This window comes from Lolium rigidum, chromosome 1 (assembly GCF_022539505.1).
Source record: "Lolium rigidum isolate FL_2022 chromosome 1, APGP_CSIRO_Lrig_0.1, whole genome shotgun sequence".
NCBI lineage: Eukaryota > Viridiplantae > Streptophyta > Magnoliopsida > Poales > Poaceae > Lolium > Lolium rigidum.
Window position 1 is genome coordinate 163,112,476 of NC_061508.1, and position 27,004 is coordinate 163,139,479.

Genomic DNA, 27,004 nt, shown 5'->3' on the forward strand with positions numbered 1-27,004 from the left:
GTAGATGTTGATGTTATTCGAGTGGAAACACCGGAGGCTTTCATCAAAGGTCAAATTGACAATCCGCCGAACTCGACTTTGAATAGGTAACAGTACAGGTAATAAAAAGTTCGCGATTTACTTTCCGGACAATGTTTTGGCTGTTTTTGGAAAATATGAAAAATTACGAGATCGAAACGGAGTTGAGGAGACGCACGAGGGCGTGCCCCCATAGGCCGGCGCGGCCAGGCCTTGGGCCGCGCCGCCCTATGAGCTGGCCGCCTCGTCGCCCCTTTCCGACTCCGGTTCGACCTGGTACTTTCCTTATGACATAAAAATTCCTGCTATATAATCCCCCGGACCCCTGGAGGTCCGTATATCGTTTTCTCGACGTGTTTTGTTTTGAGCTGTTTCTGCCAGGATTTGCTTCGGATCTAGAGGTATCATGTCTTCGTCAGAAACTCCGAAGGACAGCTCCTGCAAGGACGTTGACAATCTGTACATGAACGAGCTGAGGATGCATCCCAAGGAGTTGCTGCTCGTTGATGGGGAGCTGCAGATCAAAGATGTCCGGGGTCCTAAAGGAGAAGGAAGTTTGGAAGACAGGATGGAGAAGCTAGAACAAGAGGTCTTCAACTACAAGAAGATGGCTGAGCGTGAGGTGGATATCTTCCACAAGATTGTGTCTGAACTCATTGCTGAACACGAGAAGGAAACCGCAAAGCTATGGGGCGACATCCTCTCACTTCACGACACCACCAACAAACTCCAAGCTCAACTCTATGACGTTCAGAATCGAACCGTGAGTATGAAAACAGGTTTAAACACATAAGCCATGCTCGCTAGTTTCAGGATTCCCGAGACCAAGATGTCGTTTGTTGATGGAGAGCCTCTTCCTTGGAAGTCTGAAGACGGGGATTCATCACCACCATCGCCAAAGGAGTAATTCATCAACGGTATTGGCATCCCCTTGGTTTGTTCCAAGCTTGGGGGAGTGCCGCGGTATCACATCATCACTACCTTTTACTTTTTACTATCAAGTAGTGTCATATCATGAGTAGGGAAGTTATCATATAAGATGGCTTGCAGTGTGGAAGTATCTCTCCTTTAGTTTGTCTATGTATCCCTTGGTGTGAGTTATCGTTATGAAATATTAATGAGAAGTCTTATCATTTACATATTGCACACTTTATTTTAGTTTGCAATTTCTACTATATGATTGATCTTGATTTTAGTATTGGTACCACTTTGGGGGCATTGAGTAAATCTATTTGGTTTTGGCAAACTTAGCAATGGTCAATAGTAACAACACTTTGAGTTCAAGAAGAATAGAGGAAATACATGTAGAAGATGTTATTATCTTTCTTATCGGTTCTTAGCTTAGTATTCTGAAGTTAAAACTGTTTGTGCTTACAAGTAAGATGCATGATTGTTTTTATCACATGTATATTTGTTTGTTTCCCTCAACTCTTATGCTTGCTATTTAACCTTGCTAGCCAAAGACCTGTACTGAGAGGGAATACTTCTCGTGCATCCAAACCTTAGCCCAAACCTATGTCATTTGTGTCCACCATATCTACCTATTGCATGGTATTTTCTGCCATTCCAAGTAAATACTTCATGTGCTACCTTTAAACAATTCAAAACTTATTACTCTTTATTTGTGTCAATGTTTTATAGCTCATGAGGAAGTATGTGGTGTTTTATCTTTCAGTCTTGTTAGGCAGCCTCCACTAATGGACTAGTGGCTTCATCCACTTATCCTATAATTTTGCAATAAGAGCTGGCAACGGGGTTCCCAGCCCCAATTAATCAACTTTCATTAATAATTCTCTTCACGTGTTTTGCTCTGATTCATCAGTAAGCAACTTAATTTTGCAATAGACACTCCTCCATGGTATGAGATTGTTGGAAGGCACCCGAGGATTCGGTTAGCCATGGCTTGTGTAAGCAAAGGTTGGGGGGAGTGTCATCCTTAAATAACTAAAATACATGTGTAAACAAAAGAGAAGAGGGATGATCTACCTTGCTGGTAGAGATAACGTCCTTCATGGGAGCCGCTCTTTGGAGGTCTGTTTGGCAAGGGGGTTAGAGTACCCGCTACCGAGTCGTTGACAACGACAAACACCTCTCAAAACTTTACTTTTATTCTCTTTATATGATTTCAAAACTGAAAAAGCTCTAGCACATGATTTAATCCCTGCTTCCCTCTGCGAAGGGCCTGTCTTTTACTTTATGTTGAGTCAGTAAACCTATTTCCCTCCATCTTAAGCAAGCATTTGAGTTGTTGTGATCAAACTATTATATTGTGATTTGCTTCATCGTGTCTTTGCTCTTTCTTGTTTAGTACAAGTTTTACCTGAATGAATAAAGCTTTGCAAGTTATCAATGATCATTATGATTGAGTTTGCAAGATAAGCCACATAAGCTTTAATATGAGAGCGCTGCTCAATAGATAAGTATAATCGTTAATCGTTCTCTTGACCAAGAACAAAGTTTGCCATCACCAATTATGATTTCTTATGCACCTTTATTTGTGATTACCTTATACTTGTTTCAAGTTGAGTTATATGAGGAAGTTGTTTACTATAATGTCTTGTGTGAATGAATGTGATGCTTCTTGTCCGTATTTTATTTATCGACTCTTCACTCCATAAACATGTGGTCCTGTTTACCGAGTTCAGTTTCGCTTGGGGACAAGCGAAGTCTAAGCTTGGGGGAGTTGATACGTCCAATTTGCATCACTATTTTATATCATAATTTGTTGTTATTCATTGATATATTTCATATTGGGGCACAATACTTATGTTATTTCATCTATTTTGCATGTTTCATGATTATTTGGAGATCGCGCACCGGAGCCAGGATTCTGCTGGAAAAAGCACCGCCAGGATGCAATATTTCGGAAGATCAACTGTGGAAGGAAATTACACCAAAAATCCTATTTTTCCGGATGACGGAGAAGGCCGGAAGGGGGAGCCGAGAAGACCCAAGGTGGGGCCGGACCACGGGCCGGCGCGGCCCATGGCCCGGCCGCGCCACCTTGTGGTGTGGGGGCCCCACAGCCCCTTTCGCCTCCTTTTCTTCGCGAAACCCTTCGTCCCGAAAACCTAAGCTCCGGAGGGTACGTCGCGAAGAGTCACGGCCGCCTGCGCGGGCGGAGAACACCAGAGAGAAAGAGCTCTCCGGCGGGCAGGAATCCGCCGGGGAAATTCCCTCCCGGAGGGGGAAATCGACGCCATCATCACCGCCATCGAGCTGGACATCATCTCCATCGCCATCACCATCATCTTCATCATCATCACCGCCATCTCCACCGCAGCACCTCGTCGCCGCTGTAACAATTTGGGTTTGATCTTGATTGTTTGATAGGGGAAACTCTCCCGGTGTTGATTTCTACTTGTTATTGATGCTATTGAGTGAAACCGTTGAACCAAGGTTTATGTTCAGATTGTTGTTCGTTATCATATCACCTCTGATCATGTTCCATATGATGTCTCGTGAGTAGTTCGTTTAGTTCTTGAGGACATGGGTGAAGTCTAAATGTTAGTAGTGAATTATGGTTGAGTAATATTCAATGTTATGATATTTAAGTTGTGGTGTCATTCTTCTAGTGGTGTCGTGTGAACGTCGACTACACGATACTTCACCATTTATGGGCCTAGGGGAATGCATCTTGTACTCGTTTGCCAATTGCGGGGTTGCCGGAGTGACGAAACCTAAACCCCCGTTGGTATATCGATGCGGGAGGGATAGCGAGGATCTCGAGTTTAAGGCTGTGGTTAGATTTATCTTGATTACTTTCTTGTATTTGCGGATGCTTGCAAGGGGTTTAATCACAAGTATGTATTAGTCCTAGGAAGGGCGGTGCATTAGCATAGGTTCACCCACACAACACTTATCAAAACAATGAAGATTGATCAGCTGTATGTAGCGAAAGCACTAGACTAAAATCCCGTGTGTCCTCGAGAACGTTTGGTCATTATAAGTAAACAAACCGGCTTGTCCTTTGTGCTAAAAAGGATTGGGCCACTTGCTGCAATTATTTCTCTCGCATTTTACTTACTTGTACTTTGTTCATCTGTTACATCAAAACCCCCGAATACTTGTCTGTGAGCATTTACAGTGAATCCTTCATCGAAACTGCTTGTCAACACCTTCTGCTCCTCGTTGGGATCGACATTCTTACTTATCGAAGATACTACGATACACCCCCTATACTTGTGGGTCATCAGGGTCCTTCGAGACCCCTCTTCCTGTTCAAAAAAGAGTAAGTTTCTGGGCTCCATCCTAGTAAAACCATGACGTTGTTTTGGACCTGTCATATATATACAAAAGATATTCAGGTTGGGACTGCGAGTCATTCCCAGCAATAAAAGGCAACGTCATGGTGCTGGTAAGACTTATTGGGTTCCTACAAATTTAGAGCATATTTCTCTCAGATACAGACTTTGTTATTGCATTTAACAAACAATACATAAGAGATATGTATCAGTATTTATTTACGTTGTATTGGAAAAAGATGTTATGTGATGCATAGGCTGTGGGTTCTGAGGAAACATGTCATTCTACACCATGGATAAGGTACTGGTGCAGAAGTCAAGAAATTCACGAACTTGAGCGGCTCGATCCTAAAATTGCACAATACAGCGAGTGCAATCTTCATCTGCCTAAAAATCGCTGTCATTCACCTTGGCAAGTCAAAGAAGGGTTTCAACTCGCGAATTTACCCTTTGTTCTTTGGCGGCATCATCCAGAAACGAGCCTATGAGCAACATAAGGGAAAAACAATGTAGCACAAGGAGGAATACAGGAAAATATAAAGCAAACAACAAGATAGAAACAACATACCAGCCATATCCTGGCTTGTATCAGTCATCAAGTCAAGCATATAGCTCTCGCATTGAGCAGATCGCGTGGCGTTAGCAGTCGCAGATTCCTTCAATTCAAGAGCTTCCTGTGCCTGACGAAGGGCAGCTTGTTCGCGATCCGAGGATTTGCGAGATTGATCCAGAACTGTCACAACCTGTTTCTTTATCGCATGGAACTGTTGTCACAGATCCGCCATCTCTTGATGAATCGAGTCAGGACACGATGAAACATCCAAGGAAACGTCGCCAGGGACTCTCGCAGATGAGAAGTATCGGGAGAAGCGTTGGAAGGTCCAACTCCAGTATAGTTGTCAAAAATCAACTGGAAGACAAGAAAGTATCGACATCAATCATTTGGCAAGACATATTTTTCCATTCATATTCAGCACATTACATAAAGCGAGTCCTTACAAAATACGGCTCCTAGAGAGCCCATACAAATCTACAAAAAGGAAAAAATAAAAGGGAACGCAAGTTGGTCTACTTGACCTCTGTTCGAGCAGTGCTAGCAGAAGCGGAGGACTTGGGTCAAGGAAGGCGATGAGTTTCTTCGAGAAAGCTTTGGTGTCCTTCACCAGAACCTTCCACTTATCCGAGTTCAACCCTTTGGGAGTACCAGCCTTCACCCAGTCGACTTTTTAGCCGCTGGGCGCGACAAGGGCAATGGTCCCTTCGACTCCAATCTTCAAGCTAGCTTGACGATAGGCCAAAGCTGGATCATCCTTCTCCAGGAAATGCTGGGAAATATGGGAGAAAATTTTCCAGTTGAGTATCCTTCGGGAAGAAGTGGGGAAAGACGCGCTTCAATGCATTCCGCGTGGAAGTGATGCATTTGCGAGCCAAGTCGCAGTTTAGCTCAAGAATGTCGAGAGCGTCTAGAAGACGGTCATATGATTCTTGGCTCAAAGTATACTGCTCACCCATTTTCCCTGCTGAAGAAAAGCAGGAGGTCATCAACACCAAATATATTTAAAAACAAGGAAAAGCAGAAGAAAAAAGGAAAGAAAGTGTTACTCGAAAATCTCAGGGATTGCGTTTCGAAGCGCGTCACTATATTATTCTCGCGCTCGACTTGCTTGGCCTCCTTGTCGCTCAAAGCATCATCGGCGGCTTGAAGCCTTTGGCGAAGATCTTTGACATCGGCAACATCCTTTTCAGCTTTCTTACGAGCTTCCTCGTTGGCTTTGAGCTTAGTCTCCAGGTCATTAGCGCATTCCTCGGCATGACGGAGCACCTCTGGAAGGGAAAAGTAGGACAAGATGAAGAAACAAGATAAGATTATATAAAGTGCAAAGATCGTCAAAGCTTTACCTCTAAGAGTCGCGGCTTCATCGCGGAACCCGATAAATTGAGAGCCCAAGTTGACCAGCTCCTTCATTAAGGGCTGCAAAAAAGATGACAAGGAAAAATATAGCACCAGGAATTACAAAGTTTTTCAAGCTAAACAAAAAAGGCGACAGATAGGCAAGGAATACTCACATCCTCAAGGAGAGGACCCGACATACTCCCGACAGCAAGCTCCTGTGTGCTAGCAGCCCCAGTTTTAGCCTTCTTCGCCTTCGATGTTCGGGGGCTGGGCACTAGAGTTGCTGCTTCAGGGTCATGTTGCGAGGGAGGTGACGCTTTGATGGCGTGTATTTCACACGTTCGTTGGGCAACCCCAAGAGGAAGGTATGATGCGCACAGCAGCAAGTTTTCCCTCAGAAAGAAACCAAGGTTTATCGAACCAGGAGGAGCCAAGAAGCACGTTGAAGGTTGATGGCGGCGGGATGTAGTGCGGCGCAACACCAGGGATTCCGGCGCCAACGTGGAACCTGCACAACACAACCAAAGTACTTTGCCCCAACGAAACGAGTGAGGTTGTCAATCTCACCGGCTTGCTGTAACAAAGGATTAACCGTATTGTGTGGAAGATGATTGTTTGCGAGAGAAAACGAGTAAAAACAAGTATAGCAGCGATTTGTATTTCAGTATTAAAGAATGGACCGGGGTCCACAGTTCACTAGAGGTGTCTCTCCCATAAGATAAAAGCATGTTGGGTGAACAAATTACGGTCGGGCAATTGACAAATAGAGAGGGCATAACAATGCACATACATGTCATGATAAGTATAGTGAGATTTAATTGGGCATTACGACAAAGTACATAGACCGCCATCCAACTGCATCTATGCCTAAAAAGTCCACCTTCGGGTTATCGTCCGAACCCCTTCCGGTATTAAGTTGCAAAGCAACGAGACAATTGCATTAAGTATGGTGCGTAATGTAATCAACAACTACATCCTCGGACATAGCGCCAATGTTTTATCCCTAGTGGCAACGAGCACAACACAACCTTAGAACTTTACGTCACTTGTCCGTGTGTCAATGCGGGCATGAACCCACTATCGGGCATAAATACTCCCTCTTGGAGTTAAAAGCAAAAACTTGGCCAGAGCCTCTACTAGTAACGGAGAGCATGCAAGATCATAATCAACACATATGTAATAACTTGATAATTAACATAACATGGTATTCTCTATCCATCGGAACCCGACAAACACAACATAGAGTATTACAGATAGATGATCTTGATCATGTTAGGCAGCTCACAAGATCCAACAATGAAGCACAATGAGGAGAAGACAACCATCTAGCTACTGCTATGGACCCATAGTCCAGGGGTGAACTACTCACTCATCACTCCGGAGGCGACCATGGCGGTGTAGAGTCCTCCGGGAGATGAATCCCCTCTCCGGCGAGGTGCCGGAGGAGATCTCCGTAATCCCCCGAGATGGGATCGGCGGCGGCGGTGTCTCGGTAAGGTTTTCCGTATCGTGGTTTTTCGCCTCGGGGGTTTCGCGACGGAGGATTTAAGTAGGCGGAAGGGCGAGTCGGAGGGCGACGAGGGGCCCACACCACGGGCGGCGCGGGCCCCCTTGGCCGCGCCGCCTTGTGGTTTGGCCACCTCGTGGCCCCACTTCGTATGCTCTTCGGTCTTCCGGAAGGTTCGTGGCGAAATAGGCCCCTGGGTCTTTGTTTCGTCCAATTCGAGAATATTTCGTTACTAGGATTTCTGAAACCAAAAACAGCAGAAAACGACAGCTGGCACTTCGGCATCTTGTTAATAGGTTAGTTCCAGAAAATGCACGAATATGACATAAAGTGTGCATAAAACATGTAGGTATCATCAATAATATGGCATAGAACATAAGAAATTATCGATACGTCGGAGACGTATCAAGCATCCCCAAGCTTAGTTCTGCTTCGTCCCGAGCAGGTAAAACAATAACAAAGATAATTTCTGAAGTGATATGCCATCATAACCTTGATCATACTATTTGTAAACATATGTAGTGGATGCAGCGATCAAAACAATGGTAATGACATGAGTAAACAAGTGAATCATAAAGCAAAGACTTTTCATGAATAGTACTTCAAGACAAGCATCAATAAGTCTTGCATAAGAGTTAACTCATAAAGCAATAAATCAAAGTAAAGGTATTGAAGCAACACAAAGGAAGATTAAGTTTCAGCAGTTGCTTTCAACTTATAACATGTATATCTCATGGATAATTGTCAACATAGAGTAATATAACAAGTGCAATATGCAAGTATGTAGGAATCAATGCACAGTTCACACAAGTGTTTGCTTCTTGAGATGGAGAGAGATAGGTGAACTGACTCAACATAAAAGTAAAGAGAATGGTCCTTCAAAGAGGAAAGCATCGATTGCTATATTTGTGCTAGAGCTTTTATTTTGAAAACATGAAACAATTTTGTCAACGGTAGTAATAAAGCATATGAGTTATGTAAATTATATCTTACAAGTTGCAAGCCTCATGCATAGTATACTAATAGTGCCCGCACCTTGTCCTAATTAGCTTGGACTACCGGATCTTTGCAATGCACATGTTTTAACCAAGTGTCACAATGGGGTACCTCCATGCCGCCTGTACAAAGGTCTAAGGAGAAAGCTCGCATTTTGGATTTCTCGCTTTTGATTATTCTCAACTTAGACATCCATACCGGGACAACATGGACAACAGATAATGGACTCCTCTTTAATGCATAAGCATGTGGCAACAATTATTATTCTCATATGAGATTGAGGATATATGTCCAAAACTGAAACTTCCACCATGATTCATGGCTTTAGTTAGCGGCCCAATGTTCTTCTCTAACAATATGCATGCTCCAACCATTAAGGTGGTAGATCTCTCTTACTTCAGACAAGACGGACATGCATAACAAATCACATGATATTCAACAAAGAATAGTTGATGGTGTCCCCAGAAGCATGGTTATCGCACAACAAGCAACTTAATAAGAGATAAAGTGCATAAGTACATATTCAATACCACAATAGTTTTTAGGCTATTTGTCCCATGAGCTATATATTGCAAAGGTGAATGATGGAATTTTAAAGGTAGCACTCAAGCAATTTACTTTGGAATGGCGGATAAATACCATGTAGTAGGTAGGTATGGTGGACACAAATGGCATAGTGGTTGGCTCAAGTATTTTGGATGCATGAGAAGTATTCCCTCTCGATACAAGGTTTAGGCTAGCAAGGTTATTTGAAACAAACACAAGGATGAACGGTGCAGCAAAACTCACATAAAAGACATATTGTAAACATCATAAGACTCTACACCGTCTTCCTTGTAGTTCAAAACTCAATACTAGATGTTATCTAGACTCTAGAGAAACCAAATATGCAAACCAAATTAGCAAGCTCTAAGTATTTCTTCATTAATGGGTGCAAAGTATATGATGCAAGAGCTTAAACATGAGCACAACAATTGCCAAGTATCAAATTATCCAAGACATTTTAGAGTTACTACATGTAGCATTTTCCAATTCCAACCATATAACAATTTAACGAAGAAGAAACTTCGCCATGAATACTATGAGTAGAGCCTAAGGACATACTTGTCCATATGCTACAGCGGAGCGTGTCTATCTCCCATAAAGTGAATGCTAGGATCCATTTTATTCAAACAAAACAAAAACAAAAACAAACCGACGCTCCAAGCAAAGTGCATAAGATGTGATGGAATAAAAATATAGTTTCAGGGGATGAACTCGATAATGTTGTCGATGAAGAAGGGGATGCCTTGGGCATCCCCAAGCTTAGACGCTTGAGTCTTCTTAGAATATGCAGGGGTGAACCACCGGGGCATCCCCAAGCTTAGAGCTTTCACTCTCCTTGATCATATTGCATCATACTCCTCTCTTGATCCTTGAAAACTTCCTCCACACCAAACTCGAAACAACTCATTAGAGGGTTAGTGCATAATAAAAATTAACATGTTCAGAGGTGACACAATCATTCTTAACACTTCTGGACATTGCATAAAGCTACTGGACATTAATGGATCAAAGAAATTCATCCAACATAGCAAAAGAGGCAATGCAAAATAAAAGGCAGAATCTGTCAAAACAGAACAGTCCGTAAAGATGGATTTTATTAGGGCACCAGACTTGCTCAAATGAAAATGCCCAAATTGAATGAAAGTTGCGTACATATCTGAGGATCATGCACGTAAGTTGGCTTAATTTTCTGAGCTACCTACAGGGAGGTAGACCCAGATTCGTGACAGCAAAGAAATCTGGAACTGCGCAGTAATCCAAATCTAGTACTTACTTTACTATCAAAGACTTTTCTTGGCACAAAAAAAACATAAAACTAAGATAAGAAGAGGTTGCTAAAGTAGTAAACAACTTCCAAGACACAAATATAAAACAAAAATACTGTAGTAAAAACATGGGTTGTCTCCCATAAGCGCTTTTCTTTAACGCCTTTCAGCTAGGCGCAGAAAGTGTATATCAAGTGTTATCAAAGGGTGGTGCACCTACAGCGGGGTTTGGAGTTTTCTCAACCATGCATAGTATATTGGATACATAAGTTTCAGCGTCTCCCTTTTCATTAGTCTTGGGCTTGCTACTCTCATCAAACAAATTTTCAGGAACAAGCCAAGCATAGTTATGTTCTAGTGCATCATTCATAGCTAGGAGTTTACATGGTATTGGTGCTTTGATCTCCCCACCATCATTAGCGTTATTAGTGTACCTTATCCTATCCATGTCCATTTTTTCAAGGAGACTAACAAAATTAGTATGAGAACCAAGCATATTAAATTTAGCGAAGACCTTTCTAGCCTCTCTTGCTAGACCACCAAATTCTCTAAGAAGGGTTTCTAAAACAAAATCTTTCTTTTCCCCCTCTTCCAAATCACCAAGTGTAAGAAACATGTGTTGGATTATAGGATTGAGATTAACAAATTTAGTTTCCAACATGCGAACTAAAGCAGCAACAGCAATTTCATAAGTAGGAGCAAGTTCTACCAAGTGTCTATCTTCAAAATCTTCAACGGTACTAACATGGGTGAAAAATTCTTCTATATTGTTCCTCCCAATTATAGACCCGCGTCCTACCGGTATGTTTTTTGTGGTAAAATTAAAAGGAAACATGATGAAATAAGTAAAGCAAATGCAAGTAACTAATTTTTTTGGTGTTTTTGATATAGCAAACAAGACAGTAAATAAAGTAAAGCTAGCAACTAATTTTTTTGTGTTTTGATATAATGCAGCAAACAAAGTAGTAAATAAAATAAAGCAAGACAAAAACAAAGTAAAGAGATTGAGAAGTGGAGACTCCCCTTGCAGCGTGTCTTGATCTCCCCGGCAACGGCGCCGGAAAAAGAGCTTGATGGCGTGTATTTCACACGTTCGTTGGGCAACCCCAAGAGGAAGGTATGATGCGCACAGCAGCAAGTTTTCCCTCAGAAAGAAACCAAGGTTTATCGAACCAGGAGGAGCCAAGAAGCACGTTGAAGGTTGATGGCGGCAGGATGTAGTGCGGCGCAACACCAGGGATTCCGGCGCCAACGTGGAACCTGCACAACACAACCAAAGTACTTTGCCCCAACGAAGCAGTGAGGTTGTCAATCTCACCGGCTTGCTGTAACAAAGGATTAACCGTATTGTGTGGAAGATGATTGTTTGCAGAGAAAACAGTAAAAAGTCCACATACATGTCAAATAGAGAGGGCATAACAATGCACATACATGTCATGATAAGTATAGTGAGATTTAATTGGGCATTACGACAAAGTACATAGACCGCCATCCAACTGCATCTATGCCTAAAAAGTCCACCTTCAGGTTATCGTCTGAACCCCTTCCAGTATTAAGTTGCAAAGCAACAGACAATTGCATTAAGTATGGTGCGTAATGTAATCAACAACTACATCCTCGGACATAGCGCCAATGTTTTATCCCTAGTGGCAACAGCACAACACAACCTTAGAACTTTCTGTCACTGTCCCAGGTGTCAATGCAGGCATGAACCCAATATCGAGCATAAATACTCCCTCTTGGAGTTAAAAGCAAAAACTTGGCCAGAGCCTCTACTAGTAACGGAGAGCATGCAAGATCATAATCAACACAAATGTAATAACTTGATAATTAACATAACATGGTATTCTCTATCCATCGGATCCCGACAAACACAACATAGAGTATTACAGATAGATGATCTTGATCATGTTAGGCAGCTCACAAGATCCAACAATGAAGCACAATGAGGAGAAGACAACCATCTAGCTACTGCTATGGACCCATAGTCCAGGGGTGAACTACTCACTCATCACTCCGGAGGCGACCATGGCGGTGTAGAGTCCTCCGGGAGATGAATCCCCTCTCCGGCGGGTGCCGGAGGAGATCTCCAGAATCCCCCGAGATGGGATCGGCGGCGGCGGCGTCTCAGTAAGGTTTTCCGTATCGTGGTTTTTCGCCTCAGGGGTTTCGCGACGGAGGCTTTAAGTAGGCGGAAGGGCAGAGTCGGAGGGCTGACGAGGGGCCCACACCACAGGCGGCGCGGGCCCCCCTTGGCCGCGCCGCCTTGTGGTTTGGCCACCTCGTGGCCCCACTTCGTATGCTCTTCGGTCTTCTGGAAGGTTCGTGGCGAAATAGGCCCCTGGGTCTTTGTTTCGTCCAATTCCGAGAATATTTCGTTACTAGGATTTATGAAACCAAAAACAGCAGAAAACGACAATCGGCACTTCGGCATCTTGTTAATAGGTTAGTTCCAGAAAATGCACGAATATGACATAAAGTGTGCATAAAACATGTAGGTATCATCAATAATATGGCATAGAACATAAGAAATTAGCGATACGTCGGAGACGTATCACGCTTCTGAAGCAACACGACGTTCCTCGGAAAGAACCAGCGTGTTGGAGGTGGTCGTAGGAGCTGGCCCATGAGCTTCGGGTTCTTCTTCTTCTCCTTCGTCTGCTCTGTCAATATAGTAGCAAAATAAAATATAAGGGAACTGAAAGTAAAGGAGATAGGAAAAGACAAAAAAGAAAAACATACGAGCGCCGGTCATGGTGAAGGGGTCGAAGGCTTCTTGATCGTCCGGAGAGGATTCCTCTGCTGCTGGTTCGGCGAGTTTGGACGCGCCGGCATCTTCTTCGTCGCCGTTTCTTTTCCTCTTGCGCCCATTCAGAGAAGCGGCAGGAGGAGGAGAGACGGATTGAGCAGAGTCAGAATATTGTTCTGACTCTCTGTCTTTGTCAGAGGAACCCGCAGTTCCGTGAGAATCTGCGGGTTCACTCTCAGGAAGGGAGGATTCTTGCGAGTCGTCGGTGACAACGGCCCACTCATCCACTTCCCCACCTTCAGGTAGTGGGGGAAGAGAGGAAAGAGTTCGATGGTTCTGCAGTTAAAAAGCAAGAGAATAAAAGCAAACTAATACACAAAGGAGAAACAACAACAATCAAATACAGGAAATATAACACGAAAGAAAGCACTTACTTTGGGAATGGCGTGGCTGCCACTGAATGGCTCCACGCAACAGGATGAAGAGACTTCATGGTTTTTGTTCAAGGAGGTGAAGCGGCGGACGAGTTTCTCCAAATCCGTCACAGAAAGATCGTCGGAGATCCGGTCAGCATCCTGAGCACCTGAATACATCGAGAGGGGATTTTTGCAAGCTTGCAGAGGGAGCACTCGAATCCGAAGAAAATGTGCAATGATTTGCACACCCGACAGTTCTGCCCCGTCGGTGTTCTGAAGTTCGCAGATGCGGGCAATCAGAGCGTCAGTGGCTGCCTTTTCTTTGGCTGTAGCATCTGCGTCTCAGGATTTGCGCCTCTAAATTTCTTCGGTAGCGTCAAAGGGCGCAAGACCGTATTCTTGGGCATAAGAAAACTCGTCCTTGATATAAAGGCACTTCCTGCGCCAGCCTTGGACGGAGTCGGCGAACTTCACATCAAAATAGTCGACATCGGGACGGACACAAATGCAAACGTCACCTACGTTGTAGATGACGTTTTTCGAGTTGTTGCAACGGAAGTAGAAGATGCGTTTCCAGAGGCCCCACTGGGGGTGGATGCCCAGGAAACATTCACAAAGTGTGATAAAAATGGAGATGTTGAGGAGAGAGTTTGGGGTTAGCTGGTGCAGCTGGATCCCGTAGATAAAGAGCAGCCCACGAAGGAATTCGTGGACATGAACAGCGAGGCCGCGAGTAAGGAAATCAACGAAAGTTACCCGGAAACCGATAGGAGGATGAGAAGAACTCTTGTCTCCGGGCATCTTCATGGCCTCCTTGTTGAGCAGGCCCATCTTCTTCAGCAACTTGTGATCTTGTGTGGAAAGCTTCGACCTTTCCCAGCCATAGATCTTGACCTTCTCCACCAGTTCTTCGGTGCTTGGGGCACGGTTCTTGCACCGTTTCGAGTGCGGAGCCATGGTGGAAGTGTTGGAGATATGCCCAAGAGGCAATAATAAAAGTGGTTATTATATATCTTATGTTTATGATAAATGTTTATATACCATGCTATAATTGTATTAACCGAAACATTGATACATGTGTGATATGTAAACAACAAAGAGTCCCTAGTATGCCTCTTAACTAGCTTGTTGATTAATGGATGATTAGTTTCATAATCATGAACATTGGATGTTATTAATAACAAGGTTATATCATTGTATGAATGATGTAATGGATACACCCATATTAAGCGTAGCATAAGATCTCGTCATTAAGTTATTTGCTATAAGCTTTCGATATATAGTTACCTAGTCCTTATGACCATGAGATCATGTAAATCACTTATACCGGAAAGGTACTTTGATTACACCAAACGCCACTACGTAAATGGGTGGTTATAAAGGTGGGATTAAGTATCCGGAAAGTATGAGTTGAGGCATATGGATCAACGAGTGGGATTTGTCCATCCCGATGACGGATAGATATACTCTGGGCCCTCTCGGTGGAATGTCGTCTAATGTCTTGCAAGCATATGAATAAGTTCATAAGAGACCACATACCACGGTACGAGTAAAGAGTACTTGTCGGGAGACGAGGTTGAACAAGGTATAGAGTGATACCGAAGATCAAACCTCGGACAAGTAAAATATCGCGAGACAAAGGGAATTGGTATTGTATGTGAATGGTTCATTCGATCACTAAAGTCATCGTTGAATATGTGGGAGCCATTATGGATCTCCGGATCCCGCTATTGGTTATTGGTCGGAGTGAGTACTCAACCATGTCCGCATAGTTCACGAACCGTAGGGTGACACACTTAAAGTTGGATGTTGAAATGGTAGTATTTGAATATGGAATGGAGTTCGAATATTTGTTCGGAGTCCCGGATGAGATCTCGGACAACACGAGGAGTTCCGGAATGGTCCGGAGAATAAGATTCATATATAGGATGTCATTTTATGTGAATAAAATGTCGCGGAAGGTTCTATGGAAGGTTCTAGAAGGTTCTAGAAAAGTCCGGAAGAAACCACCAAGGAAGGTGGAGTCCACATGGGACTCCACCTCCATGGCCGGCCAACCCTAGTGGGGGAGGAGTCCCAAGTGGACTCCCCCTTAGGGGGCCGGCCACCCCCCCATATGGGAGGTGGAACTCCCACCTTGGTGGGAGTCCTAGCTAGGCTAGGTTTCCCCTCTCTATGGAAGGTTTTTGGTTCGGGTCTTATTCGAAGACTTGGAGACCAACTCTTGGGGATCCACCTATATAATGAGGGGCATAGGGGAGGGGGCCGGCCACACAAAAGCCACAAGTTGGCCGCACCCCCTTGAGGCCGGCCACCCCCTCCCAAACCCTAGCCGCCCCCCTCTCCTCCATAGCTCCCGCATGCTTTAGCGAAGCTCCGCCGGAGTTCTCCACCGCCACCGACACCACGCCGTCGTGCTGTCGGATTCAAGAGGAGCTACTACTTCCGCTGCCCGCTGGAACGGGAGGTGGACGTCGTCTTCATCAACAACCGAACGTGTGACCGAGTACGGAGGTGCTCGCCCGTTCGTGGCGCCGGAACCGATCGTGATCAACATCTTCTACGCGCTTTTGCAAGCGGCAAGTGAACGTCTACCGCAGCAACAAGAGCCTCATCTTGTAGGCTTTGGAATCTCTTCAAGGGTGAGACTCGATACCCCCTCGTTGCTACCGTCTTCTAGATTGCATCTTGGCTTGGATTGCGTGTTCGCGGTAGGAAATTTTTTGTTTTCTATGCAACGTTATCCTACAGGAAGGCTAGGTAGACCAAAGAGGGATAGGAAGCAGAGTGTGGGCGCGAGGTGCTCGAGGAGGAAGATTGAGATAGGAATTGTGGGGCGCAGCGAAGGGGATAAATGAAGATGAGGGCCTAATTTATAGGAAGAAGACGGTGCGTCCGACCGTCGGATGAAAAGTGGAGATTCCATACCCTACACGTGTCCCAAGGGCACAATGGTCTTACTGCTTCAATTTTACTGGAGGGAAGTTACTGCGCGCATGCCGGAAATTCTGGAGGACGTGTGGGCCCCACTTGCGCGACGTGTCGAGGGTGCAGAGTTTTGGACCCACGGAACAATGGATTGTCAGGAGTCGTGGCTTCCCAAGGTGGTCATACGTGGCTGTCGTCAGCAACAATGTCACTTAAGAAAGTTTCTAGTGGTGGAACAAAATATAGCGACAATAAAAACTTCGAGATCTAAAGAAGTGCATGGTTAAAAAGAAAGTTCGGGAGCCTATGTTCAGCTGCAAGCACCCGTTCATATACTCGGGGGCTTCTCTTATCAGAAGTATTGTTTATACTTCTGATAAGATGATGAGGCGAAAAAATAAAAAAATAAAGAGTTGATTAGCAAAAGTTGAGCCTACAACCAAGTGCAAACACTAGGCTGTAGCCTCGGGTCTACTCCCATCGGGAGCGCTGATCGCGCACCCGATAAAATCTAAGGAGAGAAGAGAAAATAACAAGACAATATAGAATTGCAGACGAAGAATTCTCATCGTACATCTTCGAGTTACACATAACTTGTCACGTACTCCCATCGGGAGATCAAGATATTATTTCACAAGACAACTCAAAGAAGTTCACAATTCCAGCAGCCGACAAAGGCACTCGACAATATATTCTCAGAGCGCGTCCGCCGCGGTATAAACTCTGAATGTCGTAACTCGAAAGAGATTACGAAGGTAAGTCCCCAGAATCTATCCTGTGTGGCGTGGTATCGCATCCCGAATGTGCTCTCCCACTTTATCCGTATCAACAAATGCGAAGAAAAATCCTAGCAGACGCGTTAGGTACTCGATAAAACACAGCTGAGATTCAGTTCACGGTAAATCCTTAAGCGACGCGTGTCGAATTACGCCAGTATCCCGAGTTCAAGTCCAGGGACTTGAGCTTGAAGTAGGTTTATGCGGGTTTGCCACAAGAGCAGTTAACTGGTACCTGATCCGTCAGATGAACCAGCCCCATTTATCATTATCCCTGTACAAAATAGATGTTGAGCAAAATATTTGTTATAACTCGAAGGTTTTATAAATATGTGACTCGGTTTTACGATGGAGATTTTACTCGACTCTGCGATTCAAGCAATATCTCAGGGGCTACTGACATAGGCATGCCGAATGGACACGCCGAATAAAGTACCCGGATTATCTGAAGACCCACGACCCGAAGCTTTGAAGGCCTAGAAGCCCAGAGAGTTTCAGATAAGGAATATATAGTTGTATTAGGAATCATGTAATAATATGGGAAAGGTCCAAACATGCCTTCCCGCAGTTTGTAACTTGTACGTCACGAAATCCCTCGGATCCGCCTCCTATATAAAGGGAAGCCGAGGGAAGAGAAAAAGATCGATTCATGGTCAACAGAAACCACCACAACTTTAGTCGGCTAAAACTTTCGAGATCTACTTGCTCGCTACTTCTTACGAAACCCAAGTCTACAATCTGTAGGCATTGACAAGTTAATACCTTGTCAAATACACTGTATATTTGGCTACACAACATCACAGTCAGTGGCGAAGGACGAAAAAAAATCTAAGGTAGGGCGAATCTTGAAAGATACAAATACCAAAATAATCCTAAAGCGGTAGTGATGTATATGGTTCAAACACAATCACTGGATACAATAAAAACAAAACATATTTAACTAAAATTAGAACAAAAAAAATACCAATAATGCTAACTCAATGGAAAAGCTTTGCATCTTTTAATGCAATTTAAACAATCAAAACCGTTTGATTATCCCTTATTCGATGTACAACTCGATCTTGATTATCTTTGTTGCCGGGAAATTTCTTTCAATTGTTGATGCCGCCATTGGTAAAACCAATATCATTTTAATGAGGTATTGGTCGGAGAAACTATGACGTGCTTTTCAAATATTTAATGAATAACTTGAGCTTACCTTGTATATCATAAGGTTCAATCAACGATAATTCTCTATAATACAAGCAATGTTATTCGCATTGAGCCTAAAATAGTTTATGCTCGGAGGTAAATAGTCTATGTTTTGGGTTTGTAATTGATTTTACGCAGTGTTCACTAAAACAAGCATAACTTTCTCATATGGAGTCCGTTTTCGATGTATGACCATTCAAATTTTTCACAACAAACACGCGCATCAAAGTGTATTCACCAAAAATCAAGAGCTTCGCCCCTGATCACAGTGTTATGGCTCTAGCTAAAAGACATTAAACATAGCAGATTTCGTTTCCCATATTTGTATTTTTGTGTAGATCACCAATGAGAAGATATTTCGATGACCTAAAATGACTACTCCAAACAGTTATTTTAGCTAAGCTTGGGCCTTCTCTATCGACCAAACCATGCCCCCAAACAGTTCACAGCTTTTTTTAAAGATATAAAAGGCATAGAATGCCCAACTTTAAATTAATAAAGCTAGAGGTTTAATTCACAACAGTTACAGACATGCTGAGCCTACAGCTTCGCCAATATCACAAAACACATCGTATCACATAGACGGGGTCGGGTCCTAAGCTCCGCGTTTCCTCTTTCTGCCTCTTGGAATACGTATATGAGGCGTATTCTATTGTTCCGTGCCGTGTCCCTGCTACTCCTTGCTCATGTTGTTGGGGGTGGAGTTGCTACAGAGTCTTAAAAAGAAAAGCTAAACGCGCGCACAAAACACATTCCATGATTTCGCTCCTGCGAACTGCGATGGATCGAGATTCCATGACGCCACACTCCCTTTCCCGGCGCGAATAAACCTCTGGATCCAGGCCCGGCCCTGAGGGGGGGCAGGCGGGGCGGCCGCCCCGGGCCCCAAACCCAAGGGGGGCCCAAAGTCCCGACAAGCTAAGTATGCAGCAGCGGCGGAGGTTCGTCCGGCGGCGCCATTAGAGCGAGCAGAGTTCTCGTGTCGTTCAAGAGATGAGGACGAGTGGACGAAGCGTTATTCCTAGTGGGCTGGATGATCCTTTTCCCTTTTGTTAGGTTGGGCTTTTTTTTCTTAATCATTTTGGGCTTTTTTCCTTTAATTAGCTGTGGGAAGATTAAGTGCGTGGGGGCCTGTTGAGGTAATTAATACTCTACATGGAGGATATAGCATGTCATACACGCACATCACTCACAGAAAACAATTTAAGAAGTGACGCTCTACAAACTAATCGTATTTTGAAGTGCGGAATTCTTTTTTTGGCACGAGAAATGAGAGTCGTACTTGGCTAGTTAATCCGTCGCAGAACGCTGGGATCCGTAAACTATTATCATTAGTGACTTTTAAAATAAAATCATCATTGTCTCAAAAATAAGACCATCATATAAACATATACTCAATGAAGATGCCGCATGATTGCACTCTTGGTACCGAAAAAGACGTCGTAGAATTACCTAAATCTAGATGTATCTAGCGATTTATCCAATTTTTTACTGTATCTAACTCATTTACATATATCTAAATTTACAAACTATGACATCCTTTTAAAATGGAGCGAGTACGTGAATTATTAACATACCATCATTAGTAACTTTATATCCAGGAATACTAGAAATTTTTGAAACAACAAGTATAATATTTGATGTCAATATTGCTTATGTAGATTCTAAATGTTAATTGGTATCATTTCATGTATATGTGTATAAATAATTATTCCGTATTTGAGACTTGTAGGGCACTAGGGTCCTAGATTTTCGTTTCGCCCCGGGTCCCTGAAATCTCAGGACCGGGCCTGTCTGGATCGCTGCCCTGACATGCGCGGGGGCCCCGGCCAGCCGCACGCAACTTTTCACGGCGCCTAATCATGCGCGCCCCAGCTTGCCATCCCCACTGGCTGTCGCCCATACAAAGCACCACCGTGGTTACATCGCGGGCGCGTGCGCCACCACACTGCCAAATGGTGCAAAGCTAGGAGAGAGACAGATAGACCGATAACCAAACATGGACTCCGGCAACAGTGCCAGCCTCCAGTCGTCAAGCGGTGTCGGCGAGGACGAGCTCGACTCCAGATGCGGCGGAAGCGTGGACTCCTCTCCTCTGTCCGCGCTGCTCCGGCTGTCCGCCTCACCGTCGCTCTCCTCGTCCGGCTTCGGCGCCACATTCTACGGGCTTCAGGAACTCGAGGCGTCCACGCCGCTGCCGCCGTTGCCCCAAGTGGTGCATCAGCATCACTGGACGGCGGCCCTCTCGGCCAGCGACCGAGCCTCGGCATCGTCCTCGTCGTCCCATGGTTTGCCAGTTTCGGCCGACACGGCAACGGCGGCACCCACTAAGCCCGTGCTACCGACGACGCCGAGGGGGTCGAGGAAGCGGGCGCGGGCGTCGCGGCGCACACCAACGACAGTGCTGACCACTGACACCTCCAACTTCCGTGCCATGGTTCAGGAGTTCACCGGCATCCCCTCCCCGCCCTTCGCCGGTGCGCCAGCCCGCTCCCGCTTCGACCAACTACTATTCTCCTCGCCTTCCTCCCTCCGCTCATCTACCGCCGTTGCAAACCGGGCCGCGTCGTTTCCGCCCTACCTCCTCCGCCCCTTCGCGCAAAAGCAGCAGCGTGCACCTTTCCCGCCCTTCGCCTTGCCATCCACGTCCTCGCCGGCACAGTCCAGCATTGGAACTGCGTCTCCAACCGCCTGCTCAAGAACCACGGCTATGGTGTCCGGTGACACCTACCGGTACCACCTGCTCGCGCCGGATCCCCCGCCCGTGGGACGTGTTCGCTCCTTTCAGAGCCCAATTGGCCTGCAGCTCGGCGGAGGCGCCATGCAACCAATGTTGGATGCAGCGAACCGTGGCTTAGTTCCTTCCGCGCCGTCGTCGCAGAGGCTAGAAGACCCGGCCGACTTTCTGGGCTTCACGCATGGCTTCCTGGGTTCCGAGGGGGCGCACTTGCCGTCGAACCCTCATAACCGTGACCACCGCGAAGACGAGCTGTCAGGCCTGGTCGTGAGCGGCATCTGCACGACGACCTACTCAGACATCGCCGGCGAGGCCCCACCCCTACTCGAGCGCAATATGGGTTCGACTTCAGGCGGCGTTGCCGCGATCACCACGACGGCACGGGCAACGGGGTCCATGCGAACACAAGGTGTGGACGCGGGGATCTGCACATCGGATTAGGCTAAATTACAGTAGTCTCTTTGCAAGTATACAACAGATCAGTAGACCAAATGTACGTCGTTGGAACTCCCATCTGTAACTCAACACCCAATTTTTTTTCCTAGTTTTCATACTTTGATCTCTCTACTTTGTTCAGTGCAGAAATTATAAAGGAATGTGTATATCTAGAGAAGAAGATGTACTGTACTTATTGCCTTCTTAGTTTGGTGCTGTTCGACATGCATGCTTGTTGCTAAATGGGGTCACGATATAGTACTACTACACTATCGTCTTTTTATCATAGCTTGTTACAAATAATTAGGTAATATGGTTTTCGAATGTGATATTATCAAGTAATGAGCGGGTACTGATCGAGGGACAGCTTCTTAATGAGCATGTATGTATGCACATTAGCAGCACCTAGCTTAATTAATCAAATCATCCCTCTCCGCTCGTGTGCTTGTCCTTGTGCTGGTGTTGCTTGTCCTACTTGCTTTGGTCACACGCAAGCTGGTAGGTGTAGTAGATACTACTAGATGAGATAGAAAGAGATCGAGCGCCGCTTCCATTGCGTTCTTCCAAAATAATCACCGGTCAGGCGACTCAGGCGAGCGATCAGCGGCGAGATATTTCATATGCAAAATCATTGCTCTCAAGGTAAATCTTAAAATGACCCGTAAAAAAAAGGTAAATCTTAGTTTTACTCCTTTTTTTTTGCGAATGGAGCAGTTTTACTCTTGCCATTATGTTCTGGCTCTGTCTGTAACTCTATATAAATTCTTATGAGGCTGCCTCCTCATTCCAGCCTAATTTGAACCACCTAAATCTAGCTAAAGATGTGAGGCAATACCTCTAAAGCAGTGTGGCATGCCCATAGACCTTTAAATCAAAGTTTTTTTAGGAAGACCTTTCAATCAAATTTAGACAGGTATACCTCCGTGAGATCACCCAAATAGAGGCTAAGGCTACCAACCATATCTCCATGAGTACCCAGGTAGAGGCTAACAACCATATCTCCACATGTCAATAAAAATCCATATCTCCGCCACATACCTCCTCAAAAGCTCATAGTAAGGGGATAAAAAATTCTAGCCTTTTTGCTGATAATTATTTTGATAAAAGACTTATTACTCAAAAAAACTGTCCCAATCATTACACTTGGCATCTACATAATAAAATGCACAATGCAATATAGTCACAAAAGACAAAGCATGAAAAGTCGAAAACTAGTAGCACTCAAAGCATTCCTGGCCCAAATTTGGGTCGCGAATGCGTTCAGACAGACACAACATAGATAGCTCGCGTGACCTACCTAATCCCTCCCACCAGGGACAACGAAATCCAGCAGACCGGAATTGCACCACGTTCACTTCTTTGCAGCCCTAGAGCGACGCCACCACCCGCTACCCCCTGTCATAGTAGCCAAGCTCTGTTCCGGCAATGACTTGCCAAAGTCCATGCTCGGTGTCGGGTAGGGGAGAGCCCTTACTTGCATCGCTCACGTCCTTGTTGGCCGCCCACCTAGCCAGAGCCCCCACCGGCCTCGACGCATAGGGCATGTTCGGTCAATTGCGCGGTACAATACTTCGGCCCTTTGCGCCAACTATGCTGGCCATTTATCCATTGTTGTTGCCCCGCACATGGACCTCATGCAGTCGTTCGAGATGCTCTGCAGGGAAGTCATGGACACCTCTGAAAGGGCATTTTCCTCCTAAGATGGTTTTGTGTGTTTATTACCAACATAGAGATATTTTAACCATGTGCTTATGTGTCATAGATAATTTGTGATAAGCTTGACACAGTTCCCGACCCATATAAAGTGAAACGAATAAGAGATGCATTGCAGCTTTGTGGTGAAGTGTCTTTAATGCACAAGATATATTCAGGGGTTGGTTGGGATTAATGGTGGAGAAGACCCACAACAAATATGCCGAGCTGAAGTTCTTGTCCGGAGACTCCGGCCATGCACACCGGAGACTCTGGATAAGTCTCTGGACCGACAAGATCTCGAGGGCTAGCCCAAGTGCCTCAGCCACAGTATAGGGGTCTGGAGACTCCACCGGATACTACACCGGAGACTCCGGACAAGTCTCCGGCCCGTTTGGTTTCGAAGTTGCTGGCCAAGTTCCTCAGCCACAGTATAGGGGTCCGGATACTACACCGGTGACTCCTGACCTAGGCCGGAGACTCCGACCTTCACCCCGGAGACTCCGGCCCCATTTCTTCTGCAACGGTCACATTTGTTGTGGGGTATAAAAGGGACACTTCTTCTCCAAAGAGAGATTGCGGCTGCAACTCTCTCTCCTCCACTGTTCCAAAGCTCAAAACTCCAAGATCTCCCTCCCTAGCCATTCAATATTGTTGATCTCTTGGGAATCAAGGGAGGAACCCTAGATCTACACTTCCACCAAAGGGACTTGAGTATCCGACTTGTTTGTAGGAGTTCCATGTTGTGAAACCCTAGCTTTGTGAGAAGTCGCCCTCGGAGCTTGCTTTGTGTTATAAAAGCTCCTTTGTCGGTTGTTGGGATCCTCCAATTGAGTTGTGGATGTGTGCCCCAACCTCTGTGTAAAGGTGATGGTTGCGACCTTAAGGAAGCCGCTTGTGGAGCGTGAACTAGGCCTTTGTGGTGTTGCTCACCGGAGAATAGGGTGAGGCCTTCGTGGCGTTGGTTGGCCTTCATGGCACCACACCCTCCAAACGTAGACGTACTTCCCTTTACAAGGAAGGAAGTACGGGAATCATACCCTCGTGTCTCCGTGTGCTCCACCTACCTCTATCCTTTACCGCACTTTAGTACTTGTATCTTGTATTGTGTAATGTTAGCTTGCATCTTGTCATATAGGTAAATTCACATAGTTGCATATCTAGAGAATTTACCTTTTTGTCAAGCCTAAATTGAAAAAGAATTAAAATTTGATATAGCACCTATTCACCACCCCTCTAGGTGACATACGATCCTTTCAACCTCGTCTGACGAGAAGTCGCAACTCATGGTTGTCGTGGCCTCCCTCTTCCGAAGCACAATGCCACACAAATGTTGGTGTACCGGTTCCCAATGAGTGGTCGCTCAACCAACGTGAAGCGCACCCAGTGGGTGGCCACAACCGACACTATAAAGACTACTTCCACCTCACCGATCCGGTCTACAAGGAAGTCATGTTATGGCACCACTATCGGATGTCAAGAGACGTGTTCTTGATAAGTTTATGAGGCGTTAGAGACTATGACCCCTACTTTCAATGTAGGGCTGATGCCACTGGTAAGCTAGGTTTCACCTCTTATCAGAAGTGTTCCTCAACTATTCACATGCTTTCGTACGGAGTATCTAGTGATATCTTTGATGAGTACCTGCAAATGAGTGAGAGCACCTGCCTTGAATCCATGTACATGTTTTACTAAATCGTGATTGCGGTGTTCAAAAAACTTAACTTGAGAGAGCCAACAGTTGAGGATACAACACAACTGTTGTCGATCAACGAGGCAAGAGGGTTCCCAAGGATGATCGGCAACATAGACTTCATGCAGTGAGAGTGGAAGACCTATCTATTTGCATGACAGGGTCAGTACATCGGCCATGTCGAGGGTTGTGATGTTGTGCAGTTGCACACCGTTGGGGAACCCCAAGAGGAAGGTATGATGAGCACAATAGCAGTTTTCTCTCAGTAAGAAACCAAGGTTTAATCGACCAGTAGGAGAAAGAAATGACTTCTGAATGTGTTGCTAGCTGAGTTTTGGCAGGACGCACTACCGGCATCAGCAACAACGTGGAACTTGCACACAACACAACCAAAATACTTTGCCCCAACTTATAGTGAGGTTGTCAATCTCACCGGTTTTGCTGAACACAAAGGATTAACCGTATAGTGTGAAAAGAGATGTTTGTTTGCAGTGGAATTAAAGAGAACAATGCTTGCAGTAAGTAAACAGAACATTTGTTTGCAGTGGATGATTTTATCAGTGTAAAAGAAAGGACCGAGGTCCACATTTCACTAGAGGTGTCTCTCCATAAAGATAACTAACATGTTGGTGAACAAATTACACCTGGGCAATTGACAGAATAAATACCATACATGATAAGATGATTACTATGAGATTCATTTGGGCATTACAACATAATACATAGACCATAATCCAACTCCGTCTATGACTAATAATCCACCTTTTGGTTAGCGTTCGCACCCCTTTTAGTATTAAGTTGCAAGCAACAGATTATCGCATTAAGCAATGTGTATAAAGTAAACAATAGAATTATCCTTAGAAAAAAATATTGTTGTTTTCTCCCTAGTAGCAACAACACATTTACAATCTTAGAAGTTATTGTCACTCTTCCAGATTATTAGAGGCATGAACCCACTATCGAGCATAAATACTCCCACTTGGAGTTACAAGCATATACTTGGCCAGAGCATCTACTAGCAATGGAGAGCATGCAAGATCATAAAGAACATATGACAAGTATATAATCTATCTCAACCATAGTATTCAATATTCATCTGATCCCAACAAACACAACATATAGCATTACATAAAGATGATCTTGATCATGATAGGCAGCTCACAAGATCTAAACATTAAGCATAAATTGGAGAAGACAACCATCTAGCTACTGCTACGGACCCATAGTCTAGAGATGAACCACTCACGCATCACTTCGAAGGCGAGCATGGCGATGTAGAGGCCTCCGGTGATGATCTCCCTCTCCGGCAGGGTGCCGGGAAGAGCTTCAGAACCCTCCCGAGCTAGGCTCGATGATGGCGGCCGCGATGGAACTTTTCATGGATGGAGGCTCGGGTCTTTAGGTTTTTCCCGAACAGGTGAATAAATAGGCGGAAGGGTGAGGTCGGTGGGTGCCCGAGGGGCCCACACCACCCCTAGGCGCGGCCAGGGCCTGGGCCGCGCCCAGGCCTGGTGTGGCCGCCTCGTGGCTCCCCTTCGTCTCTGCTCCGGACTCCGTCTTCGTTACAGTAAAATAGGAATTTTGTCTTTTGTTTCATCCAATTCCGAGAATATTTCATGTAAACTTTTCTGAAATATAAAACAACAGAAAACAGGGAACTGGCACTGTGGCATCTTGTCAATAGGTTAGTTCCAGAAAATGTATAAAAGTGCAACGAAGTGTAAACAAAACATACAGAAATTGGTGTAAAACAAGCATGGAGCATCAAAATTTATAGATCGTTTGCAACGTATAAGCATACCCAAGCTTATCTCCTGCTCGTCCTCGAGTAGGTAAGTGATAACAAAAATAATTTTTGACGTGACATGAACCCAACACAATCTTGATCAAGTTATTGTAAAAGCATTGTGAGCAGGC

General features: G+C 44.9%; 1 protein-coding gene across 1 annotated transcript; it reads left to right on the forward strand.

Moving 5' to 3' along the window:
- Window positions 1–20,529: 20,529 nt before the first annotated feature.
- On the forward strand, window positions 20,530–21,708 carry LOC124653132. The gene has a single exon (XM_047192194.1). It carries the CDS (start codon window positions 20,530–20,532, stop codon window positions 21,706–21,708), a length of 1,179 nt encoding a protein of 392 aa, XP_047048150.1.
- Window positions 21,709–27,004: the final 5,296 nt, after the last annotated feature.

What these genes read in the sequence shown, in the direction of transcription:
- LOC124653132 (XM_047192194.1), top strand. Translation starts at nt 20,530, where the DNA reads ATGGACTCCGGCAACAGTGCCAGCCTCCAGTCGTCAAGCGGTGTCGGC.